This window comes from Manihot esculenta, chromosome 6 (assembly GCF_001659605.2).
Source record: "Manihot esculenta cultivar AM560-2 chromosome 6, M.esculenta_v8, whole genome shotgun sequence".
NCBI lineage: Eukaryota > Viridiplantae > Streptophyta > Magnoliopsida > Malpighiales > Euphorbiaceae > Manihot > Manihot esculenta.
Window position 1 is genome coordinate 26,754,091 of NC_035166.2, and position 20,482 is coordinate 26,774,572.

The following is a 20,482-nucleotide window of genomic DNA, read 5'->3' on the forward strand; positions in this document are numbered from 1 at the left end:
TAAAATCTCGTGCATTACGCCAGGAATGAAGGAATGAGAAGGCTGAACAAACCACAAACCGTGTAGAAGCATATTTTTGACTCCATACCACACGATTTCTATTTTTCCATATTGCCCAGCAAATCAAAAATGTCAAAAGCAGAACGCAACCACTCCTTAACACCACCAGACCTATCAACAGGCCAACTCAAACCCGCAAAGCTCCAACAACTCTTAGCAAACTCGCACGTACTCAGAATATGCAAAGATGATTCAGTATCCACACTACAAACTGGGCAGGTGTCTTCCTGAATGATGTGCTTCTGAAGGAGGCGATGTTTAGTTGGAAGACAATTATTTGCGGCGCGCCACAATAGATCCAACATTTTTGGAGGAGCTTTGATTTTCCAGAGTTTCCTCCAAAACTCATCTTGACCTCTGTGTTGAGTAGGCTGCCCATCGCTTCTCAATAACTGATAACCACTTTTCATTGAATAGGTACCTCCCCTTTCATGAGTCCACATCCATTCATCTCTCACACATCTCAGAGAAAGAGGAATTGAAAGAATTAACCTCTTGTCCCTTTCATTAAATGTAACAGAGATCTTTGGCACATTCCACGCTCTAACCTGCTCATCTATAAGATCACACACTCTAAGATGCATGGTCTCCTCACTTCTTTGGGTTGTGACTTTACCATCAGCAACATTAGGCAACCAGGGGCTGTTCCATACATTAATGTCTTGTCCATCGCCCACTCTAACTCGTACTCCACGGAGAATAACTTTCTTTGCTTCCCAGATACTTCTCCACACCATGCTTGGGTTACCGCCTAATTGAGAATTAAGGTAATTGCCCTCCGGAAAATACTTTGCTTTCATAACACGAGCCATCAAGCACGTATCCATAACCAGCAACCTCCAGCTGTAATACCCGGCTTGTTCAGGCGTCGGAATTCTCACCGTCCGGTGGAATTTCGGATGTCGGAGTTGCCAGGAAGGGTTTAGCAAAGGTTTTCAAAACGTTTTTACATGTTTTAAGTGTTTTTATGGTTTTTGAGTCATAAGGTTTTGAGTTTTGAAGAAAAAGGCTAAGGAGACAAAAGCACAGGTTCGGCCGCCGAAGGTGACATTCGGCCGCCGAAAGTGCTTGAGGTTCGGCTTCCGAAAGAAAAGTTTGGCCGCCGAACGTTGCATGGTTTCGCTTGCATGTTTGGCCGCCGAACGTGGTTGACCAGCTCCTCTATAAAAGCCACTTAGGGCGGTGGAAGAGGAAAGTTTTCTCCCTCTTCCCATCCAAGGTGAGCTCATGTCCTCCTTGGCATGATTTCCTAGTTTTTCCAAGATCTTTCAAAGTTTTAGTAAGCTTGAGGTTGGTTTTGAAGGTTTTGAGCAAGTTTTGGAGTTTAAAGCTTGCAAAGCTTGGTTCTCCATGTTTTGAAGTTGAGGTCACACCAACTCAAGAGGTAAGGGTTGATCTCTATGTTTTATGATGTTTGAATGCAATGAGATATTAGGATGTTGCATTAGGATAATAATGGTATGAGTAAAAGACATGCATCATGAATGCCATGAGTTATTAGGGTGTTGCATTAGAATTCATAAAGGTGTTGCACTGCACAATTTGATGAGTATGCAGATGAATGGTGGATGATCCTTTAGCCCTCAGTACGTTAGAAAATGTTTTCAGGAATTAGTCAGGAGGCCTAATCGCCCTGACAAAATGTTTTCAGGAATGAGTCAGAGGAGGCCTAATCGCCCTGACAAAATGTTTTCAGGAATGAGTCAGAGGAGGCCTAATCGCCCTGACAAAATGTTTTCAGGAATGAGTCAGGAGGCCTAAGCGCCCTGACAAAATGTTTTCAGGAATGAGTCAGGAGGCCTAAGCGCCCTGACAAAATGTTTTCAGGAGAGAAGTTAAGTGGTACATGAGTCAGAGAGGTGGAGGGCTATAGGTGACAAATTCTTCCTTGATGTGTATTGTTGTGTTATGATACAGGGCATAAGAGCATATGATTTAATGAACTGTTTTTATGGATTCCCCTCACTGGGCTTTAGAAGCTCATCCCTCTCCCCTTAACCCAGTATGCAGGGCCAGAGTTGATCAAAGGAAGCTATGAGAAGTTAAAGATGATAATGGTAAAAGGAAAGATGAAGAAGTTATGTAATAGCATAGTGTAGCTTTGATATATGAACATGTATAGGTATGGAATAGATAGTAATGTATAGTTAAAGTGATGATATGTTATGTGATGTTTGCATGTATAGTATAGTTGTGGACATGAGAAGGACATGATATGTATGAATGTAAAGAGTAATGATGTGAATGAAAAGAGGATGTTGAAAAGAGATAAAGTAGAGCGAAGAAGAGTATAAGAGTTATGTTTTAGACATGTGCTTTGCCTAATGTATAGAGTTATGTTTTGTCTATGGTTGGCTAATCCTAGAAGTAGTACAAGATCAATGAGTAAAGAGAGATGTTTTTATGATGTATGACATGTTTTACAGATGTTTTGATGACCAAGCTTAATAGGTAAGAGCATGCATGAGTTAAGCTTGGAAAAATGAAAGAAAAGTTTTTAGTCACAGTCCCTCGGGGTAAGCCTGGGGTATTTCAATGTATAAAGTTTTAAGAAAGATTGATCATGTATGGGATTAGACCAGATGTATAGAAGGAATGTCAGGCTTACTACGGGTCTAGGCGGCCTTAAGCCGATCTGGATCCTAGTGCCGAACAGTTTGGATCCGTTACGGAAGGGTACCGGTTTCCGGGCTGTTACAGTTGGTATCAGAGCAGAGGGCCTCATAAGTACGGTGTGTTGAGCAAGGTCTCTCACATCGGAAAGAGGTTGTTTTAGTAAGGCGAGCACAATAAGAAAGATTAAGCGAAAGATCATGTCCACTAGGATAGGATAAGGAGTCCTGTCCTGCATGATGATGTGTAATGCCATGTTTGATGCATATGCATTTTAGATGTATTATGAATGTTAACGGATCCCTGATTCCTCAATATGCTATGTTATGATATGAGATGAGTTGAGAGACCAGAAATGGCTTTTGGCACAGTTGGTCATGGCATGTATGCTAGGTTGAGGATTAATGGTAACAGATGCATTCATAATACATGTATAGGAAAGGTTATGTGATGTAATGCTTGCATGTGGGCCTACGTGTTTCAGAAAGAGCTGAGATGCAAGGTGATGGTCAATCGGTGGAGTCAGATCCATCTGAATGGGACGGTATGGATACTTCTTTCCCTCAGTTGCCAGAGGCAAGGGCAAATAAAGAGGAATCAGCAAGAGACCGAGAAAGGTCTTATGAGGTTAACAGGGAAGAAATGGTACAGAGGAGGGATGTAGGTCTGCAAGTAAGTATAGATGAAGAAAGGAAGGAAAAGTCAGAAGATGATGCTTGGACCGAGGAGTCCAAGAACTCAAGCACAGGAGAAGTTGATCCCTCCACTCTGAGCACAGCAGCCACAAGAGGAAAGAAGAAGACCAGAGGTCGGAGAAGGTCAAAGAAGGGTAAGTTTTGGCAAAGGCTGAAGGCTAGTCTGGATGCCTCTAGGTCAGGCCCTATAAGATGTACGAGATGTGGAAGATCGCACGGAGGAACGTGTCTAGCGCGGACAACTGCTTGTTATCGGTGTAAACAAGAAGGGCACTTTGCACGTGAGTGTCCTACTGTGCATAACAGGGCACGGCCACAGCAAACAGTTTCAGGAGAAGCAGCTCAGCCAGCAGTTTCGGCTGTGGATCAAGGTCGTCATCTAGGTGGAGAGAGAGGCGTACCTTCTTCTTTGGTAGGTTTTCCTGGAGCGAATCCGTCAGCTCCGATACGGATCTTCACCTGGACTCAACAGGAGACTGACACATCACACCTAATGGGGTTAGGTATGTTCACTCTTGGATACACGAATATGTTGTGAACTTTGATGTGTTGGTATAAGTTCTAAGAGTGTTTGAGAGGTAAGAGTTATAAGAGAAGTGGATGAGTAGTGCTGTAAGGCAGCGAGTAGACGATGGTTTATCTGACCTAGTACCTCACCCTGGAATGTTCCAGTGAGGTGTGGGAAAAGCAGGATAGACCAGGGATTCCGGTTCAGGTAGTAAAAGGCTAGAGTAGAAGTTAGATCAGTCCAGAGAAAGAAGGCAGAAAAGAAAAAGGTAAAAGCAAAGAAGGAGAAGGAAAAGAAAGATCAGAGTAGCGCAGCAGAATGCCATGAAGTTCACGTTTTGCATGATTGCTTTACCTATATGTTATATGTTGTTTTAACATTTGAGGACAAATGTTTTTTTTAAGGGGGGTAGAATGTAATACCCGGCTTGTTCAGGCGTCGGAATTCTCACCGTCCGGTGGAATTTCGGATGTCGGAGTTGCCAGGAAGGGTTTAGCAAAGGTTTTCAAAACGTTTTTACATGTTTTAAGTGTTTTTATGGTTTTTGAGTCATAAGGTTTTGAGTTTTGAAGAAAAAGGCTAAGGAGACAAAAGCACAGGTTCAGCCGCCGAAGGTGACATTCGGCCGCCGAAAGTGCTTGAGGTTCGGCTTCCGAAAGAAAAGTTTGGCCGCCGAACGTTGCATGGTTTCGCTTGCATGTTTGGCCGCCGAACGTGGTTGACCAGCTCCTCTATAAAAGCCACTTAGGGCGGTGGAAGAGGAAAGTTTTCTCCCTCTTCCCATCCAAGGTGAGCTCATGTCCTCCTTGGCATGATTTCCTAGTTTTTCCAAGATCTTTCAAAGTTTTAGTAAGCTTGAGGTTGGTTTTGAAGGTTTTGAGCAAGTTTTGGAGTTTAAAGCTTGCAAAGCTTGGTTCTCCATGTTTTGAAGTTGAGGTCACACCAACTCAAGAGGTAAGGGTTGATCTCTATGTTTTATGATGTTTGAATGCAATGAGATATTAGGATGTTGCATTAGGATAATAATGGTATGAGTAAAAGACATGCATCATGAATGCCATGAGTTATTAGGGTGTTGCATTAGAATTCATAAAGGTGTTGCACTGCACAATTTGATGAGTATGCAGATGAATGGTGGATGATCCTTTAGCCCTCAGTACGTTAGAAAATGTTTTCAGGAATTAGTCAGGAGGCCTAATCGCCCTGACAAAATGTTTTCAGGAATGAGTCAGAGGAGGCCTAATCGCCCTGACAAAATGTTTTCAGGAATGAGTCAGAGGAGGCCTAATCGCCCTGACAAAATGTTTTCAGGAATGAGTCAGGAGGCCTAAGCGCCCTGACAAAATGTTTTCAGGAATGAGTCAGGAGGCCTAAGCGCCCTGACAAAATGTTTTCAGGAGAGAAGTTAAGTGGTACATGAGTCAGAGAGGTGGAGGGCTATAGGTGACAAATTCTTCCTTGATGTGTATTGTTGTGTTATGATACAGGGCATAAGAGCATATGATTTAATGAACTGTTTTTATGGATTCCCCTCACTGGGCTTTAGAAGCTCATCCCTCTCCCCTTAACCCAGTATGCAGGGCCAGAGTTGATCAAAGGAAGCTATGAGAAGTTAAAGATGATAATGGTAAAAGGAAAGATGAAGAAGTTATGTAATAGCATAGTGTAGCTTTGATATATGAACATGTATAGGTATGGAATAGATAGTAATGTATAGTTAAAGTGATGATATGTTATGTGATGTTTGCATGTATAGTATAGTTGTGGACATGAGAAGGACATGATATGTATGAATGTAAAGAGTAATGATGTGAATGAAAAGAGGATGTTGAAAAGAGATAAAGTAGAGCGAAGAAGAGTATAAGAGTTATGTTTTAGACATGTGCTTTGCCTAATGTATAGAGTTATGTTTTGTCTATGGTTGGCTAATCCTAGAAGTAGTACAAGATCAATGAGTAAAGAGAGATGTTTTTATGATGTATGACATGTTTTACAGATGTTTTGATGACCAAGCTTAATAGGTAAGAGCATGCATGAGTTAAGCTTGGAAAAATGAAAGAAAAGTTTTTAGTCACAGTCCCTCGGGGTAAGCCTGGGGTATTTCAATGTATAAAGTTTTAAGAAAGATTGATCATGTATGGGATTAGACCAGATGTATAGAAGGAATGTCAGGCTTACTACGGGTCTAGGCGGCCTTAAGCCGATCTGGATCCTAGTGCCGAACAGTTTGGATCCGTTACGGAAGGGTACCGGTTTCCGGGCTGTTACACCAGCCCTGTTTTGCTAGCATAGCTAAATTGAAATCACGCAAATTCCGGAAGCCCAAACCTCCATCATTCTTACTCTCACAAATTCTATTCCAATTCATCCACCTAACTTTACCCCACCAGTACTTATTCATCAGCTTCTGCAACTCATCACAAATAGACCTAGGCAACAAATAAAGACTCATCACATAGGTCGGTAAAGCCTGCGCCACAGTCTTAAGGAGGATACCTTTTCCAGCTCTAGACAACAATTTGCCAGACCAATTTTCCATGCGATGTTTCAGCTTTGTTTTAAGGAAATCGAATATGACTTTTTTCTTTCTACCCACCATAATAGGCATACCCAGGTATCGTTCAGAGCCCACATCCTCAGTCACACCTAAAATCTGACAAAGCAAGTCCCGAATACGTCTACTAACATTCTGACTGAAAAACACAGTAGACTTGGCCAGACTGACCTCCTGCCCAGAACCCTGTTTATAAGTCTCCAACAATAGCCTGACTGTTTCCCCTTCGGCTTCATTAGCTCTGAAAAATAGGTATGAATCATCCGCAAATAGGAGATGACTAACTGTTGGTGCTCGTTCACAAATATGACATCCATGAAGGGCTCCAACTGCTTCTTTCTTTCGAATTAAAGCTGAAAGACCTTCTGCCCCAATAATAAACAATGCAGGGGACAAAGGATCTCCTTGTCTCAATCCCCTTGATGGAACAATGGGACCTATTATCGACTCCCCCAGAAGAATATTGTAACGAACAGTTGTGACACACATCATCATCAAATTAATCCATTTATCATCAAATCCCAATGCAGCCAACATTGATTCAATGTATCTCCACTCCAACCGGTCATAAGCCTTTGTTATATCAAGCTTTAGCGCGGCGTACCCCACTTTACCCCTCCGCAATCCTCGCATGTAATGTACCATCTCGTTAGCCACTATAATGTTATCAGTAATTAACCGACCGCCCACAAATGCACTTTGCGTTTCAGAGATGATATTTGGGAGCACACTACGCAACCTGCTTGCCAATGCCTTAGCAAGAATTTTGTAAATAACCTTACATAAGGCAATAGGTCGGAGCTCTTTAATCGTAGTGGGCCGATTCTTCTTTGGGATTAATACGATGTTGGTATTATTAATTCCCTCAGGGAGAACCCCTTCAGTAAACCACTTCTTGCACTCCGAAATAACCTCCCTGCCAACAATATGCCAATACCGTTTGTAGAATCCTGGATTAAACCCGTCATCTCCTGGCGATTTATCTGAATGCATCGAAAATGCAGCTTCCTTAATCTCATCATCAGTTAAAGGACGTGTAAGATCCATATTCTGTTCCAGAGTGACTCTTGCTTCTACACATTGCGTGATTTCAGTATACAAAATGTCCTGTTGAGTATAGAGCTCTGCAAAGTACCCAGCAACATGGTTCTCCAAACCCCGACCAGATTCTAACCACTCTCCATTTGAACCCTGAAGCATTACAATAGAGTTCTTTTTTCGTCTTCCATTTGCAGCATTATGAAAGGCTCTGGTGTTATCATCCCCAGATTGAAGCCAAAACAATTTAGCCCTTTGTTTCCAAAACACCTCTTCCTGATTCAGTAGTTTAAAAAGTTCCCCCTCCGCTGCACATAATTCTTGAACAGCCCAGCTTTCTCGACGGCCTTTTAGACGATCAATACAATCCTTTTTCATTTTAATCCTCTTCCGTAAATCTCCACCCTTGGACTTGCTCCATTCCAACAAAGTGGTACTACAAACATTAAGTCGGTCTTGAATACTCAGCCCAGCCGCTCTAGACCAGGAATTCTGAATCAATCGGCCACACTCCTCTTCGTAAGACCAATGATTCTCAAACTTAAAGTTTTTGGATCGTACCTTAGGAATGAATTTGCGCAAATCAAGGAAGATGGGGATGTGATCTGACGACGTGTGAGAGATATGATAAATCCTTGCAGCTCCAAACCGTGAAATCCACGACTGAGATGCAACGGCACGATCCAACCGCTCCTCCACCCATCGTTCAGTACCCCTCCATTTTTCCCAAGTAAACTGGGTACCAACATAACCTAAGTCTTGAAGGTCTAGGTCAAGCAGCACCCGTTGAAATTGGTTACTGAGAGAAGATGGATGACCTAAAATCCTATTTTTTTCATGTGCCCCTAGAAGTTCGTTAAAGTCACCAATGATAATCCATGGCATAGACATATGGTTGGCCAAAGCCCTCAACAAGGCCCAGGATTGATGCCTTTGAGAACGATTTGAAAACCCATAAAACCCGGTCCATCTATAAGGCTCCTCATTAGCTAGTTGAACAATACCGTCAATATGATGGTCCGAACTCTCATTTATCGTAACTTTAATATTTTGTTTCCAAAATAGTGCCAAACCACCACTACGACCTTTTCGTGGAACAACGAAACACTCATCATAACCAATCTTACGTTTTATTTCCAAAACTTTTTCAATGTCACAAATAGTCTCAATAAGAAATAACATAGAAGGCCTATGATCACGGACTAAGTCCGACAAAAGACGAATCGCACGTGGGTTGGCCAGACCACGGCAATTCCAACTTAAACAACTCATGGCGACTGGCGGGCCTGAGCGACAGGTCCCGCCAATAACTCGTTTTTTGGACTTGGGCCATCTTTAGAAGAACCTCCCTCATCCATTGAAGTATCACAATGATGAGCTTCAGTAACTGGGCCCATCCTTTTCCTCTTTGACTCCACGTAGTCAACAAAATCATCCTCCTCAAATTCAGTTGAATGTAAAAAATCACCTACCTTCTTAGAAACCCCAATCTTCGGCCCTGTTTCCTTGTCTATAGCACCAGGTGTCGTCTTTAGTGCCACATCACCCGCCACTTCCAGCTTTTCGCCAACAATTCCACTATCGGCATTATCTCCTACATCATCGCTAGTTACCTTATTTGCCTCCTGAAAATTAGCGCCACTATTACGGCCAAATGCACCAGTGTGTCCCGGCACCGCCCCCTTCAGTAGAGGTTTCTGAATCAGCCACCGATCACCAATCACGAGTTTTTGATTACGTCTAGTTTGAGCACGCAATTCTGGACCAAACATTCTCGGCACTTCCCCATTGTCTGCCTCATAGTTACGCCGACAAAACCGTTCTCCATGACCAATCAAACCACAACGAAAACAAAATGTGGGAAGACGTTCAAATTTCAGGATCACTTTATGATGTTGGACCGCACCACCGTTGCGAATTTTGAGTACAACATGATCCTTCAACGGTTTAGTAATATCCAACATCACTCTCAGCCGCAGATATTCCTTGGAGACACCGGTAAAGTTATTGGGATCAATTTCCATAATGTCACCCAATTTATTGCCAATTCTTTTAACCACATTATCGGAAATATAGCCTAATGGCATGTAATGCAATTGAATCCAGAAAGCTGCTTTTTCCAAACTGACATCAACCGGGTTCACTCCGTCGGCAACCCTCTCATAAACCAATAAATGGTTTTCATAAGCCCAAGGACCACCTTCAACAATCCGACGTATATCCGCCTCATGAGCAAATTGAAAGAGAAAACGCTGGGGTGAAATCTCTAAAATGGACACTCCCATACCCGGTCTCCAATTGCTAGCCATGATTTGGCTCATTTCATGGAGGCGTATAAATCGTTCCCCCACAAACCGACCAACCAATGCCCATCTTAGATCCCAAGTCTCGTTTGTTGACTCACCAGGAATTATATCAATCTCAATGGATTCATCGTCATCTTCCAGTGAAACCTCTGCAACTTTTTCAACCATTGAGTCAATATCCATAGTGTGGGAATCCATGCAAAAACAAGCCAAAAATAGAAGGAGACAAGAAAAAGGAAATAGAGACAGCAAGCGACAAAGGAGACTGTGATAAATTACTAAGAAAACACTGATGCAGAAAGGAAATCTTCGTATGGAAAAGGCAGGAAAAAGAAAAAGGAGAGAAAGAAAGAAAAAGCGAAAAGCTCTCAACTTGGAGGCGACCAATAGCATGAGCTAACTGTAGTCTGTAGTCCTTGATAGAAACGTTTTCTACCGACAAAAGAAACGGACGGCTAAAGAGATTCAGAGTTCCACTGCTAAATTAATCGTCACCGCTACCGACAATGTTCACCGATTCTACTTGTTCTACACTCGCTTCGAGAGCCGTCTAGACGCTATACCCTACTAATTTCACCTCTACCACTTTCCCATCACATGATATCAACCAAAGATCCATGGCCAATCCACCTGTATATCCGCCGTTTCTGATCGATTCTTTCGCCCTTACAGGTAAATAGTTCCGATCTAGCCCTCGTGACCATGGAGACTTGCAGGAAAGCTAAGCTCGCCATCGGTGCCTTCCGAAGCTTAGCTTCGAAGGTTATTTCCAGGCGTTCAGTTCAAGAGTCAACTTCGAGAATTCGCCCAAATGGTTCTTCACTCTCTTCACCTACTCCCTCGAAGTTTTCTGGGTTTTATCCAAATTCTTCCGTATCTCAGAGATTAGGACTAGGTTTCCAAATGGGTGCGAAGAGATTACATCTAAATCCATTTTTTGGTGATGGTAAGAGATTTTATCATGTAGACAGGCATCAGGTTTACCATTTTAAGCCAAGAGGCCCTCGACGATGGTTTCAGAACCCGAGAAGCATATTAATTATATTTTTGGTGGGTTCTGGTGTTTTCATCACTGTGTATTTTGGTAATTTGGAGAGCGTACCTTATACAAAACGAAAACATTTTGTGATTTTGTCTAAATCCATGGAGAGAAAGATCGGTGAGAATCAATTTGAGCAAATGAAGGCGGCATTTAAAGGGAAAATGCTGCCTGCAATACACCCAGATAGCGTGAGGGTCCGCTTAATTGCAAAAGACATAATTGAGGCTTTACAAAGAGGGTTGAGACGGGAGCAAGTGTGGAGCGATTTGGGGTACGCTTCGTCGGACAGCTATATAACACATGAGGGAAGCGCACACGAGACGTTGAGAGCATTGACTGAAACCGAGGGCAAAGTTGAGACGAGGTGGCATAAAGAAGACGAGATCCTTGATGATAATTGGGTTGAACAGAGTAGAAAGAAAGAAAGAGGGGCGAGAGCACAAACTTCGCACTTGGATGGATTGAATTGGGAGGTTTTGGTTGTTAATGAACCTGTTGTTAATGCTTTTTGTTTGCCTGGTGGCAAGATTGTTGTGTTTACAGGGTTGCTTGATCACTTTAAAACTGATGCAGAGATTGCAACCATTATTGGGCATGAGGTAGGTCTGCACAATGCATCTGTTCTATGCTCCTTTATTATTGTGATTAATTTCTGATTTCTTGTGCACTTTGTAGTTAAAGTTAAACTTTTTGCTGAGGAAGAGCTTTTATTTACTCCTTTTTTTTTCGGTGGTGCATTCCATTTAATAACTAGGTTGGGCATGCTGTGGCAAGACATGCAGCAGAAGGGATAACAAAGAATTTGTGGTTTGCCATCTTGCAACTTATTCTTTATCAGTTTGTTATGCCTGATGTTGTCAACACAATGTCAACTCTATTCCTGAGACTTCCTTTCTCCCGGAGGTAAGTTTCTTGAGGTTGTTCTCCAGGATGACTTTTGGTTTTCTATTTTTGGTTCTAATGATGTTGCTTATGTTGTTCAATTCAAAATATCAATTATGTATATTTTTCTTACATATGGACTAGGAAATTTCCCATTGACCTCCTCTCCATGTATTTCTTTTTGTTAAGGGCGTTTTCATTGCATTGTGGAACTTAGCATTGCTGGTGATTTATGGCAATTATTTGCTAAATCCTTCTTCTTTTTATATATAATTTTTTTGAGTTTTTGTCACTTCAGTTGCTTTGTAATGTTGTCTAGCAAAATTCTTGAAATGCACATAGCACTTCTACTAACATACTAAGGATACGTGCATAAAAATCAATGGCTGATAACTACAAATTGTCATTGGATCAAGATATATAATTTATCAACATTTGTTTTATGCCATAAGAATGGATCCTGTCCTGTTCTAATGGGCATTTCATGTGTGAATGACACAGTACCACATAGAAATAAGCTTTCCTAGGATTCATTATTTAGTTGCATACAAGTTTAGTAGTTTATAACTCAAACTTCTTATGGAATTTGAAGAAAACGTTAGTTTAAGTAGGAAAAATATGCTTCAATTGGATAGATGATATTCCTCATGTAGAGTAGAATTCCTGATACAGTGTTATTTCTGTTTGAGTTAGAATTTGATTGAGATTATAATAGAAGCATTATAGGGGAGGCTATTTTGCTTTATCCTGTAACAGAGGAAGGGCATATAGTGTAAGAGGAAGAGATTCATGTTCATTGTAGAGGGGATATTACCCATAGAATGAAGACACCCTCCATGATGTATTGAGTAGTACGTGTGATATTCTCGAGTATAATTGTGTTACAACTAGAGTGAGGTTTGAGATTATTGATGTATTTAGATTTGGTTGATTGTAAAAGATTGTGGATGTAGCCCTGCTTAGGGGGTGATCCACGTAAATAATATATTATGTTGTGTTCGCTTCTTTTCTTCTCTTTTTTTTTTTATTTGTGTGTGGGGTGGATCACATGCTTCCTTTTTTTTTTTTTTGGGATAAGCATAATTTTATTAATATGTAAATGTTGGGAAAAGCTTAACATATAATTCTCAACTAAATCCACACCAGTGGGCCTCCCCAAAAAGGATTACATGCTTCTATGGTCATGACAATGTGAGTTTTGGGACCGAGAAAAGTTATACTCTTCAATTTCCTTCTTGGTTTGTGTCATGGCATGTGTAATATACCAAAAAATATTTTGGGCTGATTGGATATTATTTGAATCATTACCGACATAGTCTGCAATGCATAAAAGTGGTTTCTGGTTGTCCTCTATTATTGGTATCTGCAATTTGAATGGTATGAGGATGTTATTTCACAGTGACAAGTTTTTTGTTCTGCTGTCTTGTGCAACTCCTGAGATGTCTGTTTGGTCTTGCTTATCGTTCTGTTTAACTGGTCTGTGGGAGATTAAAGTGTCTGTGCATCTGATCATACACCAGCATGGTAAAAAATGTGGAAGGACGAGTAGAATCTACGTCTTATATCATGTTCTGAAAAAATTCCTTAACATTCTTCAAATACATTGAACATTAGAGAAAATCTGGAAAACATGATATTCTATTACGTAGCAAGTTGACCATGGCTACATTGGAACAAATCCCAATCATAATACATTTTTACATGTACAAGTAATTTCTGTGGATCTGGCTTGTCTGTAAGTAATAAGAAGAAAACAGAATGATAAGCAAATTCAGGCAGTTAGAGCTCACCTAGTTTCAATGGCTTGCTTTACCCAGGATGGAAATAGAGGCGGATTACATCGGTCTCTTGTTGATGGCTTCTGCTGGATATGATCCTCGAGTTGCACCCAGAGTGTACGAGAAATTGGGGAAGGTCACTGGTGACTCAGCACTGAGAGATTACCTTTCTACACATCCATCTGGAAGGAAGAGATCTCAACTGCTGGCGCAAGCTCAGGTTATGGAGGAAGCGCTCACTATTTACAGGGAAAGCATGTCTGGAAGAGGCATTGAAGGCTTTTTTCTTTAGTGCACATCACCAAACTCCCAAATCATTGTAACACGTGCAAAGCAGGAGCTGGTTGTCAAGTGCTGAAGTTGGAAAGCTATTATACTCTAATATGTTTTCCTCCTCTTGTTTTACTTGGCAACATTAATTCAACACTGTTATCAGGTTGGGATTTTTTTTTTCAGATTTTTTTAAAAAAAAAAAAATCGAGTCTTTTTTGTTTCATTGTAGCTGTAATTTCGTTAAATTTTTTTTTATAAAAAAAGTATTAAACCTTTATTTGAATTGAAAAAAAAAAAGGAGAGAAATAAATATGATTTTCATTTTCTGTTGTTTAGACGTTAAATGAAAGAGAAAAAAAAAAGAAGAAAGCATAAGAATATATCGGAGACTGTTTTTTGAAGTTCTCATAATTTATCTAAAATATATTTCTTCTATAAAATAAATTATGTTAAGAGTAAATATTTTATTTGTATGTTATCAAAAATAATATTTTATTTATTATTTAGATTATTTATATATTTTTAGATATAAAAATAAATGAGAGTAACAATTTTTTTTAAGAGAAAAATTCTCTACTCTAACGACATATTAAACTAAATAAAAAAAATTAAAACTTCTTTATATTCTTTTTATTTTTCGTCATGGGTAAATAAAGGATGACATTAGCGTTCAGAGCTGAAGAGAAGCCAATCTTTTTATTGGAGTTGATTAATAATTTATTTTATCATAAACCCCTTGGTGATTAACTCCACCAGAAGAAGCCGGGAGGGGGGGGGGGGGGGGGCGGCGGAGGGGGGAATTCCAAGCACATCGAATGTGCTGAAGTTTTTTGGTTTTTTTTTGGAAGGAACATGTGCCAAAGTATGAGCACTTCATTGTTTTCAGATGGAATTATGAGACCTCTCTTTGCCCTTTTCCTCTCTGAAGTATGCTATAATACCTCCACCTCTCCTTTAAAAACTAGTAAAATTCAATTTCTTTTTTTTTTTCCGAAAATTCAATTTCATTTTTTCAATTAAAAAGATCAAATTTTATGTGAAAATGAATCAATATATATATATACATGTCTTTGTCCTATAGCTTATTGCTGTTTGCTCGAGAAACAAGGGTCTTGCTTCTCCATTAACAGCTTCTGCAAGTTTTGCTTTTTAATCAATGGGTGAAGTTGTGTCATTGCTTTCCAGAACAAGCGCGACAGCTTATGTTGTCTTTCCTAAGAAACATGCTTGAACCTCCATGGCTATCTTTCCGGAGCTTAATTTCGTATTTGATAGAAGAATGCAAGAACACGAGCCAACTTAAACAAATCCATGCTCAAATCTTCACTTCTTCAAACCTACTCCAAAAAGACCACCATTTCTTTATTTCCCGTCTTCTCTTCTTTAGCGCCCTTTCGGGATCGGGCTCTCTTAGCTACGCCACTCAGATTTTTCGACGCATAAAGAACCCAAACCTCCCCATCTACAACATCATGATCAGGGCCTATGCTTCTAAAAACAGCCAAAATCATGATACCCATTTGTGTCAGGCCTTAATGCTATACAAACATATGCTCAGTAATGGCATCTCCCCTGATAGCCTCACTTTGCCATTTCTTGTGAAAGAATGCACGACGAGGAGAGCTATTGGCACAGGCACAGGTATTCAGGGACAGTCTATCAAGCTGGGGTTTAATACAGATCTCTTTGTTCAAAATTCAATGATAAATTTTTATTCTGCTTGTGCGTCTGTTAGTAGTGCCAGGAAGCTGTTTGATGAAATGTTGATTAGGGATATTGTTTCTTGGAATTCGATGATTATTGGGTATTTGAGATGTGGAAGGCTTGACGAGGCGCTGGATTTGTTTCGAAAAATGAAGAGGGGTAATATTATTACCTGGAACTCGCTTATAACGGGGTTTGTTCAAGGTGGCCGGCCAAAGGAGGCCTTGGAATTTTTCCATGAAATGCAATGTTTGAGCGGTGATATTAATATGGCTAAACCAGATAAGATTACCATTGCTAGTGTACTTTCAGCTTGTGCTCATCTTGGTGCTATTGATCATGGGAAGTGGGTACATGGTTACTTAAGCAGAAGTGGCCTAGAATGTGATATGGTGATTGGGACTGCATTGGTAGACATGTACGGTAAATGTGGTTGTCTGGAAAGAGCTCATGAGGTCTTCAGGGAAATGCCTAAGAAGGACACGTTGGCATGGTCGGCTATAATTTCAGTATTTGCGCTTCATGGGTATGGTAAGGAGGCATTTGATATTTTCAAAGAAATGGAAGCAGAAGGGGTGAAGCCCAACCATGTCACCTTTGTTGGATTACTGTCAGCTTGTTGTCATTCTGGATTAGTAGAGATTGGTCGCTGGTGTTTTGACATAATGAAACGCATTTACAGAATTGAGCCACAAGTCCACCACTACGCATGCATGGTTGATATACTTGGAAGAGCTGGACTATTTGGAGAGGCAGAGGAACTTATTAGAAACATGCCCATAGAGCCTGACGTATTTGTATGGGGTGCATTATTAGGAGGATGCCAAATGCACGGTAATGTACAATTAGGCGAAAAAGTGGCACAACACTTGATTGATTTGGAGCCGCTGAACCACGCTTTCTATATGAACTTGTGTGATACATATGCAAAAGCTGGAAGATATAATGATGTGCAGAGAATTAGAGCCTCAATGAAAGAACAAGGGATTAAAAAGGAAATCCCAGGCTGTAGCATGATTGAAGTAAATGGAATTGTTCATGAGTTCTCTACAGTAGGCTCCCCTGATGTTGTGATGGATGAACTAGTTTGTCTCTTGACTACATTAAGGAATGAGATGAAGGCTAACATTGTGTTAATGAAAAATTGATGGAACCATGGATTTCTAGACAATATGTTGACATCCAGATTCAGTTGACTCATAAGCTTGTTCACTTTTCATTTATTCTGGAGTCTGATAAGTTATTGATCCAGTAGAATCTTGATCTTCTTTAACTGCATGAGGCAAAGACAGGGAACTGAGAAGAGAGATATATTATCAAGGTTTTCCCGATACTTCGTAACATCCTCTGCTTCAAGAGAAGACTGTGTTAAGAATGAAATGCTGAGGAAGCCAGGAATGGGATGCAGTATCTTGGAGTTGAGCTTCAGTGTCTGTTATCAGTAGTGTTTATCATTTATCAGTCAGAAGTTTCTGCTTCTGGACTAAATAATATATCAATAGTTGGGTCGTGATGGCTCATCCTATTGCCTTTTTAGATGTATACTTCATATGAAAACAACTAGTACATTAAATTACTCAATTTCATTAATAAACATTAGTGAAATGGATTTCAATAATTACGTTGGTTAATTAGTAAAAGCTTACACCACAATGGTGATATTGATGTATATGCCAATTCTTATCATAGACTTGATTTAAGTAAACTTTTTCTGCATTGTTTGTTTGAATTTTCACATAAACTGACACGTGAAATGGATTTTGTAAATTCGCCCCTAATCGCTCAAGTGGAAGGATGCTCAATCCTAGAAAAGTTTTAGTTTTTCACGACACCATAAGATAAATGATCGCATTCTTAGTTAAAACACCGGTGGAGAAGAAAAAATTATTGGTAAGTGATTTTTTCACAGTTTTGACCAAAATGGAGAGGGTAGAATATAAAAGAACCACGATAAAAATAAAAATAATGGAGGTTAAAGATTAGTTTGGAGAATAAAGATTAGTTTGAAGAATAAGAATAATAAATAAGAAAAATTAGTTTGAAAAATAAGAATAATGGATAAGAAAAATTAGTTTGAAGAAAAAGATAGTTAGGAGAGATAAACAGTTTTTTTTTTTTTTATTATTACTCTGTTATTTAGATTTTATCACCTGTTTTTACAAGCGAAACTGTATAAAAAAGTTGTTGATCAATTTATTTTTTTCTTTTTCTATGTTAGTGGTTGATGTTGTATGTATTTTAATAATTATATTTTCATTCTTTAAGATTTGAATATTAGACTACAAATGTAAATTTGTGAAAATATTTGGTTTATTTTATTCAATAAATAAGAAGATTAGGATATAAATGTGAAGTTATAAAAATATTTGAATTATTTTGTTAAAAAATTAAAAATATAATTAATTAAAAAATAAAAAAATATGAATCACATATAACATTTTTAAATTTTGATAAAATCAATTTATATTTATTAATAAAATTGTGATAAATTTTAAAAGTTGGGTTGGTGAGTCAAAATTTAAAAATTTAAGATGCTTGAATTATTTGAATTGAAGAGGTGAGTTTTTTTGGTCAAAGATGCTTATTTCCAAAACCTACTGCTCTGCTGCACTCTATGAAAGGTTTTATCAAATTTTCCTGTGTATTTAAAGTCATTCATTAAGGTCAGGTTTAGCTCATTGGCCTGAAATCGTTTTTAGAAGAGTGTAATTCAACCTAAAAAAAAAGAAAAGAAAAATCCCATCACATAATTGAATCATCTACTCATCCCTCCCAATCAGAAAGGATGAGTCCCGGTCGCATAAGCAGAATACTAGGTGCCCGACTTTAATCCCACTCAGCTCCATAAATTCCAAACAGACCAAATTTATGATCTCTTCACCCCAAAGATTCTGCTTTCTTTCTCTTGCATTTTCTGACGGAAACTTTATTCGTATTCATCGGCAAGGCCAAGCATGCAGATGACCCTCCAATACCCATATATAGCTAGGACCCTAGGACCACCATTGACTCTCTCTATGTATCTCAGCTTTCACGTTGCTACTCATCATTTCTCATTTTTGACCTATCACTAATGCTGCCATTTATTAATTTTCTGCAACTTGGACTCTATATAAGAATCTTACAAATTCTCCATTAGGACCACAATATCACCAGCTCTAATGGAAATCAACCATGCTCTTCGTTTTCACACCAATAGCTCTCTCCCTTCTAGACTTCTTTCAACTCTGACGCTTGTAATACTGGTTAAAACCATATTCCTTATTATAATCTTGCAAAAATGGATTCTACTCATTTCATTCTTGGTTCTCATTTTCATCTTCAAAGGATACTTTTTAAATGCCTCTCCAGTCTATCTCGTAGACTTCTCATGTTTCAAACCACCCAACTTCTGCAGAGTCTCCTTCTCTGCGTTTCTTGAACATGCTTCCATGATTGAGTGTTTTGATAGTGAAAGTGTAGCTTTCATGTCCAGAATCCTCACTTCTTCTGGACAAAGTGAAGAGACATATCTCCCTCCAGCCTTGCACTCTATTCCTCCAATAACCAATCAAGAAGAATCTGTTAAAGAAGTGCAAATGGTTCTCTTTCCTATTGTTGAAGACCTTCTCTCGAAAACTGGAGTCTCCCCCGGGGACATCGACATACTTATAGTGAATTGCAGTGGTTTTTGTCCCTCACCTTCCTTAACATCCGTCATTATCAATAAATACTCCATGAGAAACGATATTAAAAGTTATAACCTCTCTGGTATGGGATGCAGTGCAGGAGCTATTGCCATTGACTTGGCTCATGGCATCTTGAAAACTCATAAGAACTTTTACGCCCTTGTTCTCAGCACTGAAATTCTATCGACAGGCTGGTATTCTGGACACGAGAGGTCCAAGTTGCTCCTTAACTGCCTCTTCAGAATGGGCAGTGCAGCAATCTTACTTACAAACAAAAAAGAGGCCAAAAAATCATCAAAATACAAGCTTTTTTGCACCGTTAGAACCCAAAGAGCCTTCGAAGACAATGCTTATTTTGCTGCATTTCGAGAAGAGGATTCCAACGGAAAACTCGGGGTTACACTAAAAAAGGATTTACTTCAAGTAGCTGGAGAAACTCTGAAGCCCAACATAACAATTCTGGGTTCAAAAATCCTGTCTCTTTTAGAAAAACTCCGACATGGCATTTCAATAATCGGAAAGAGGTACATCGACAAAACCAGAGGGACATACGTGCCAAATTTTAAGACTGTAATACAGCATTTTTGCCTGCCAACTTCAGGAAGGCCAGTGATAAAAGAAATAGTAAAAGGATTAAAGCTTGGTGACAGAGAAGTGGAGGCTGCTTTGATGACACTACACAGGTTTGGAAACCAGTCTTCCTCTTCCCTGTGGTATGAACTGGCGTACATGGAAGCTAAAGAAAGAGTGAAGAAAGGTGACAAGGTGTGGCAGCTTGGGATGGGAAGTGGGCCAAAGTGCAACAGTTTGGTTTGGGAGTGTTTACGGCCCATAACAGGGGAGTCCAAAAAGGGCCCATGGGCCGACTCCGTCCATCGTTATCCAATTATGGCCGTTGATACGCCTAGACGTAGGTATTTTAACTGATCATCTTTTTTCTGGAGAAGGGTCTCTGCCGCTTATTTATGAAACGTTCATTAGCATGTATGGAAGGCTGAACGGAAATTTTTATAAGAGAAGTTGTTGAAATTAAATTTGCTTTTTTTTTTTTGTTAATTCCAAATTAGAATACACTATTTTTTTGCTGAGATAAAAATTAGGATAAACTATTTTGCTTAGGTAATAGTTTATACTTTAAAAAAATTAAAATATCCACGGTTCTAACTATGAATTTAAAAAAAAAAGAGATTAATATGATGAAAATATAATTTTTTATTTTTTGCTAAAAAATAAAAATTAACAAATGTAATTAGAGAGAAAGTGTAGAAGGAGAGAAAAGTGTTAATGAATCTTTAAAATATGATAATTAATTAATTTTATTTTTATAAAAAATAGTTATTTTTTACACGCGACTTTATTCT

General features: G+C 39.3%; 3 protein-coding genes across 3 annotated transcripts; all 3 read left to right on the forward strand.

Moving 5' to 3' along the window:
- Positions 1 to 9,929: 9,929 nt before the first annotated feature.
- On the forward strand, positions 9,930 to 14,026 carry LOC110618286. The gene is made up of 3 exons (XM_043957480.1): positions 9,930 to 11,415; positions 11,571 to 11,719; positions 13,516 to 14,026. The coding sequence occupies exons 1-3, from the start codon at positions 10,477 to 10,479 to the stop codon at positions 13,766 to 13,768; spliced, it is 1,341 nt and encodes a 446-aa protein (XP_043813415.1). The 5' UTR covers positions 9,930 to 10,476; the 3' UTR covers positions 13,769 to 14,026.
- A 514-nt stretch (positions 14,027 to 14,540) lies between these two features.
- On the forward strand, positions 14,541 to 17,068 carry LOC110617955 (pentatricopeptide repeat-containing protein At5g66520). The gene has a single exon (XM_021760950.2). It carries the CDS (start codon positions 14,952 to 14,954, stop codon positions 16,599 to 16,601), a length of 1,650 nt encoding a protein of 549 aa, XP_021616642.2. The 5' UTR covers positions 14,541 to 14,951; the 3' UTR covers positions 16,602 to 17,068.
- A 1,265-nt stretch (positions 17,069 to 18,333) lies between these two features.
- Positions 18,334 to 20,176, forward strand: LOC110618209 (3-ketoacyl-CoA synthase 5). Its single transcript, XM_021761319.2, has one exon. The coding sequence runs from the start codon at positions 18,615 to 18,617 to the stop codon at positions 20,046 to 20,048; it is 1,434 nt and encodes a 477-aa protein (XP_021617011.1). The 5' UTR covers positions 18,334 to 18,614; the 3' UTR covers positions 20,049 to 20,176.
- The last annotated feature ends 306 nt before the right edge of the window (positions 20,177 to 20,482 follow it).

Excerpts from the sequence above, each read along its gene's own strand:
- LOC110618286 (XM_043957480.1), top strand. The coding sequence starts at position 10,477 with ATGGAGACTTGCAGGAAAGCTAAGCTCGCCATCGGTGCCTTCCGAAGC. Across the intron at positions 11,416-11,570 it reads CAACCATTATTGGGCATGAG|GTTGGGCATGCTGTGGCAAG; the intron begins GTAGGTCTGCAC and ends TTTAATAACTAG. Across the intron at positions 11,720-13,515 it reads AGACTTCCTTTCTCCCGGAG|GATGGAAATAGAGGCGGATT; the intron begins GTAAGTTTCTTG and ends TGCTTTACCCAG.
- LOC110617955 (XM_021760950.2), top strand. The coding sequence starts at position 14,952 with ATGTTGTCTTTCCTAAGAAACATGCTTGAACCTCCATGGCTATCTTTC.
- LOC110618209 (XM_021761319.2), top strand. The coding sequence starts at position 18,615 with ATGGAAATCAACCATGCTCTTCGTTTTCACACCAATAGCTCTCTCCCT.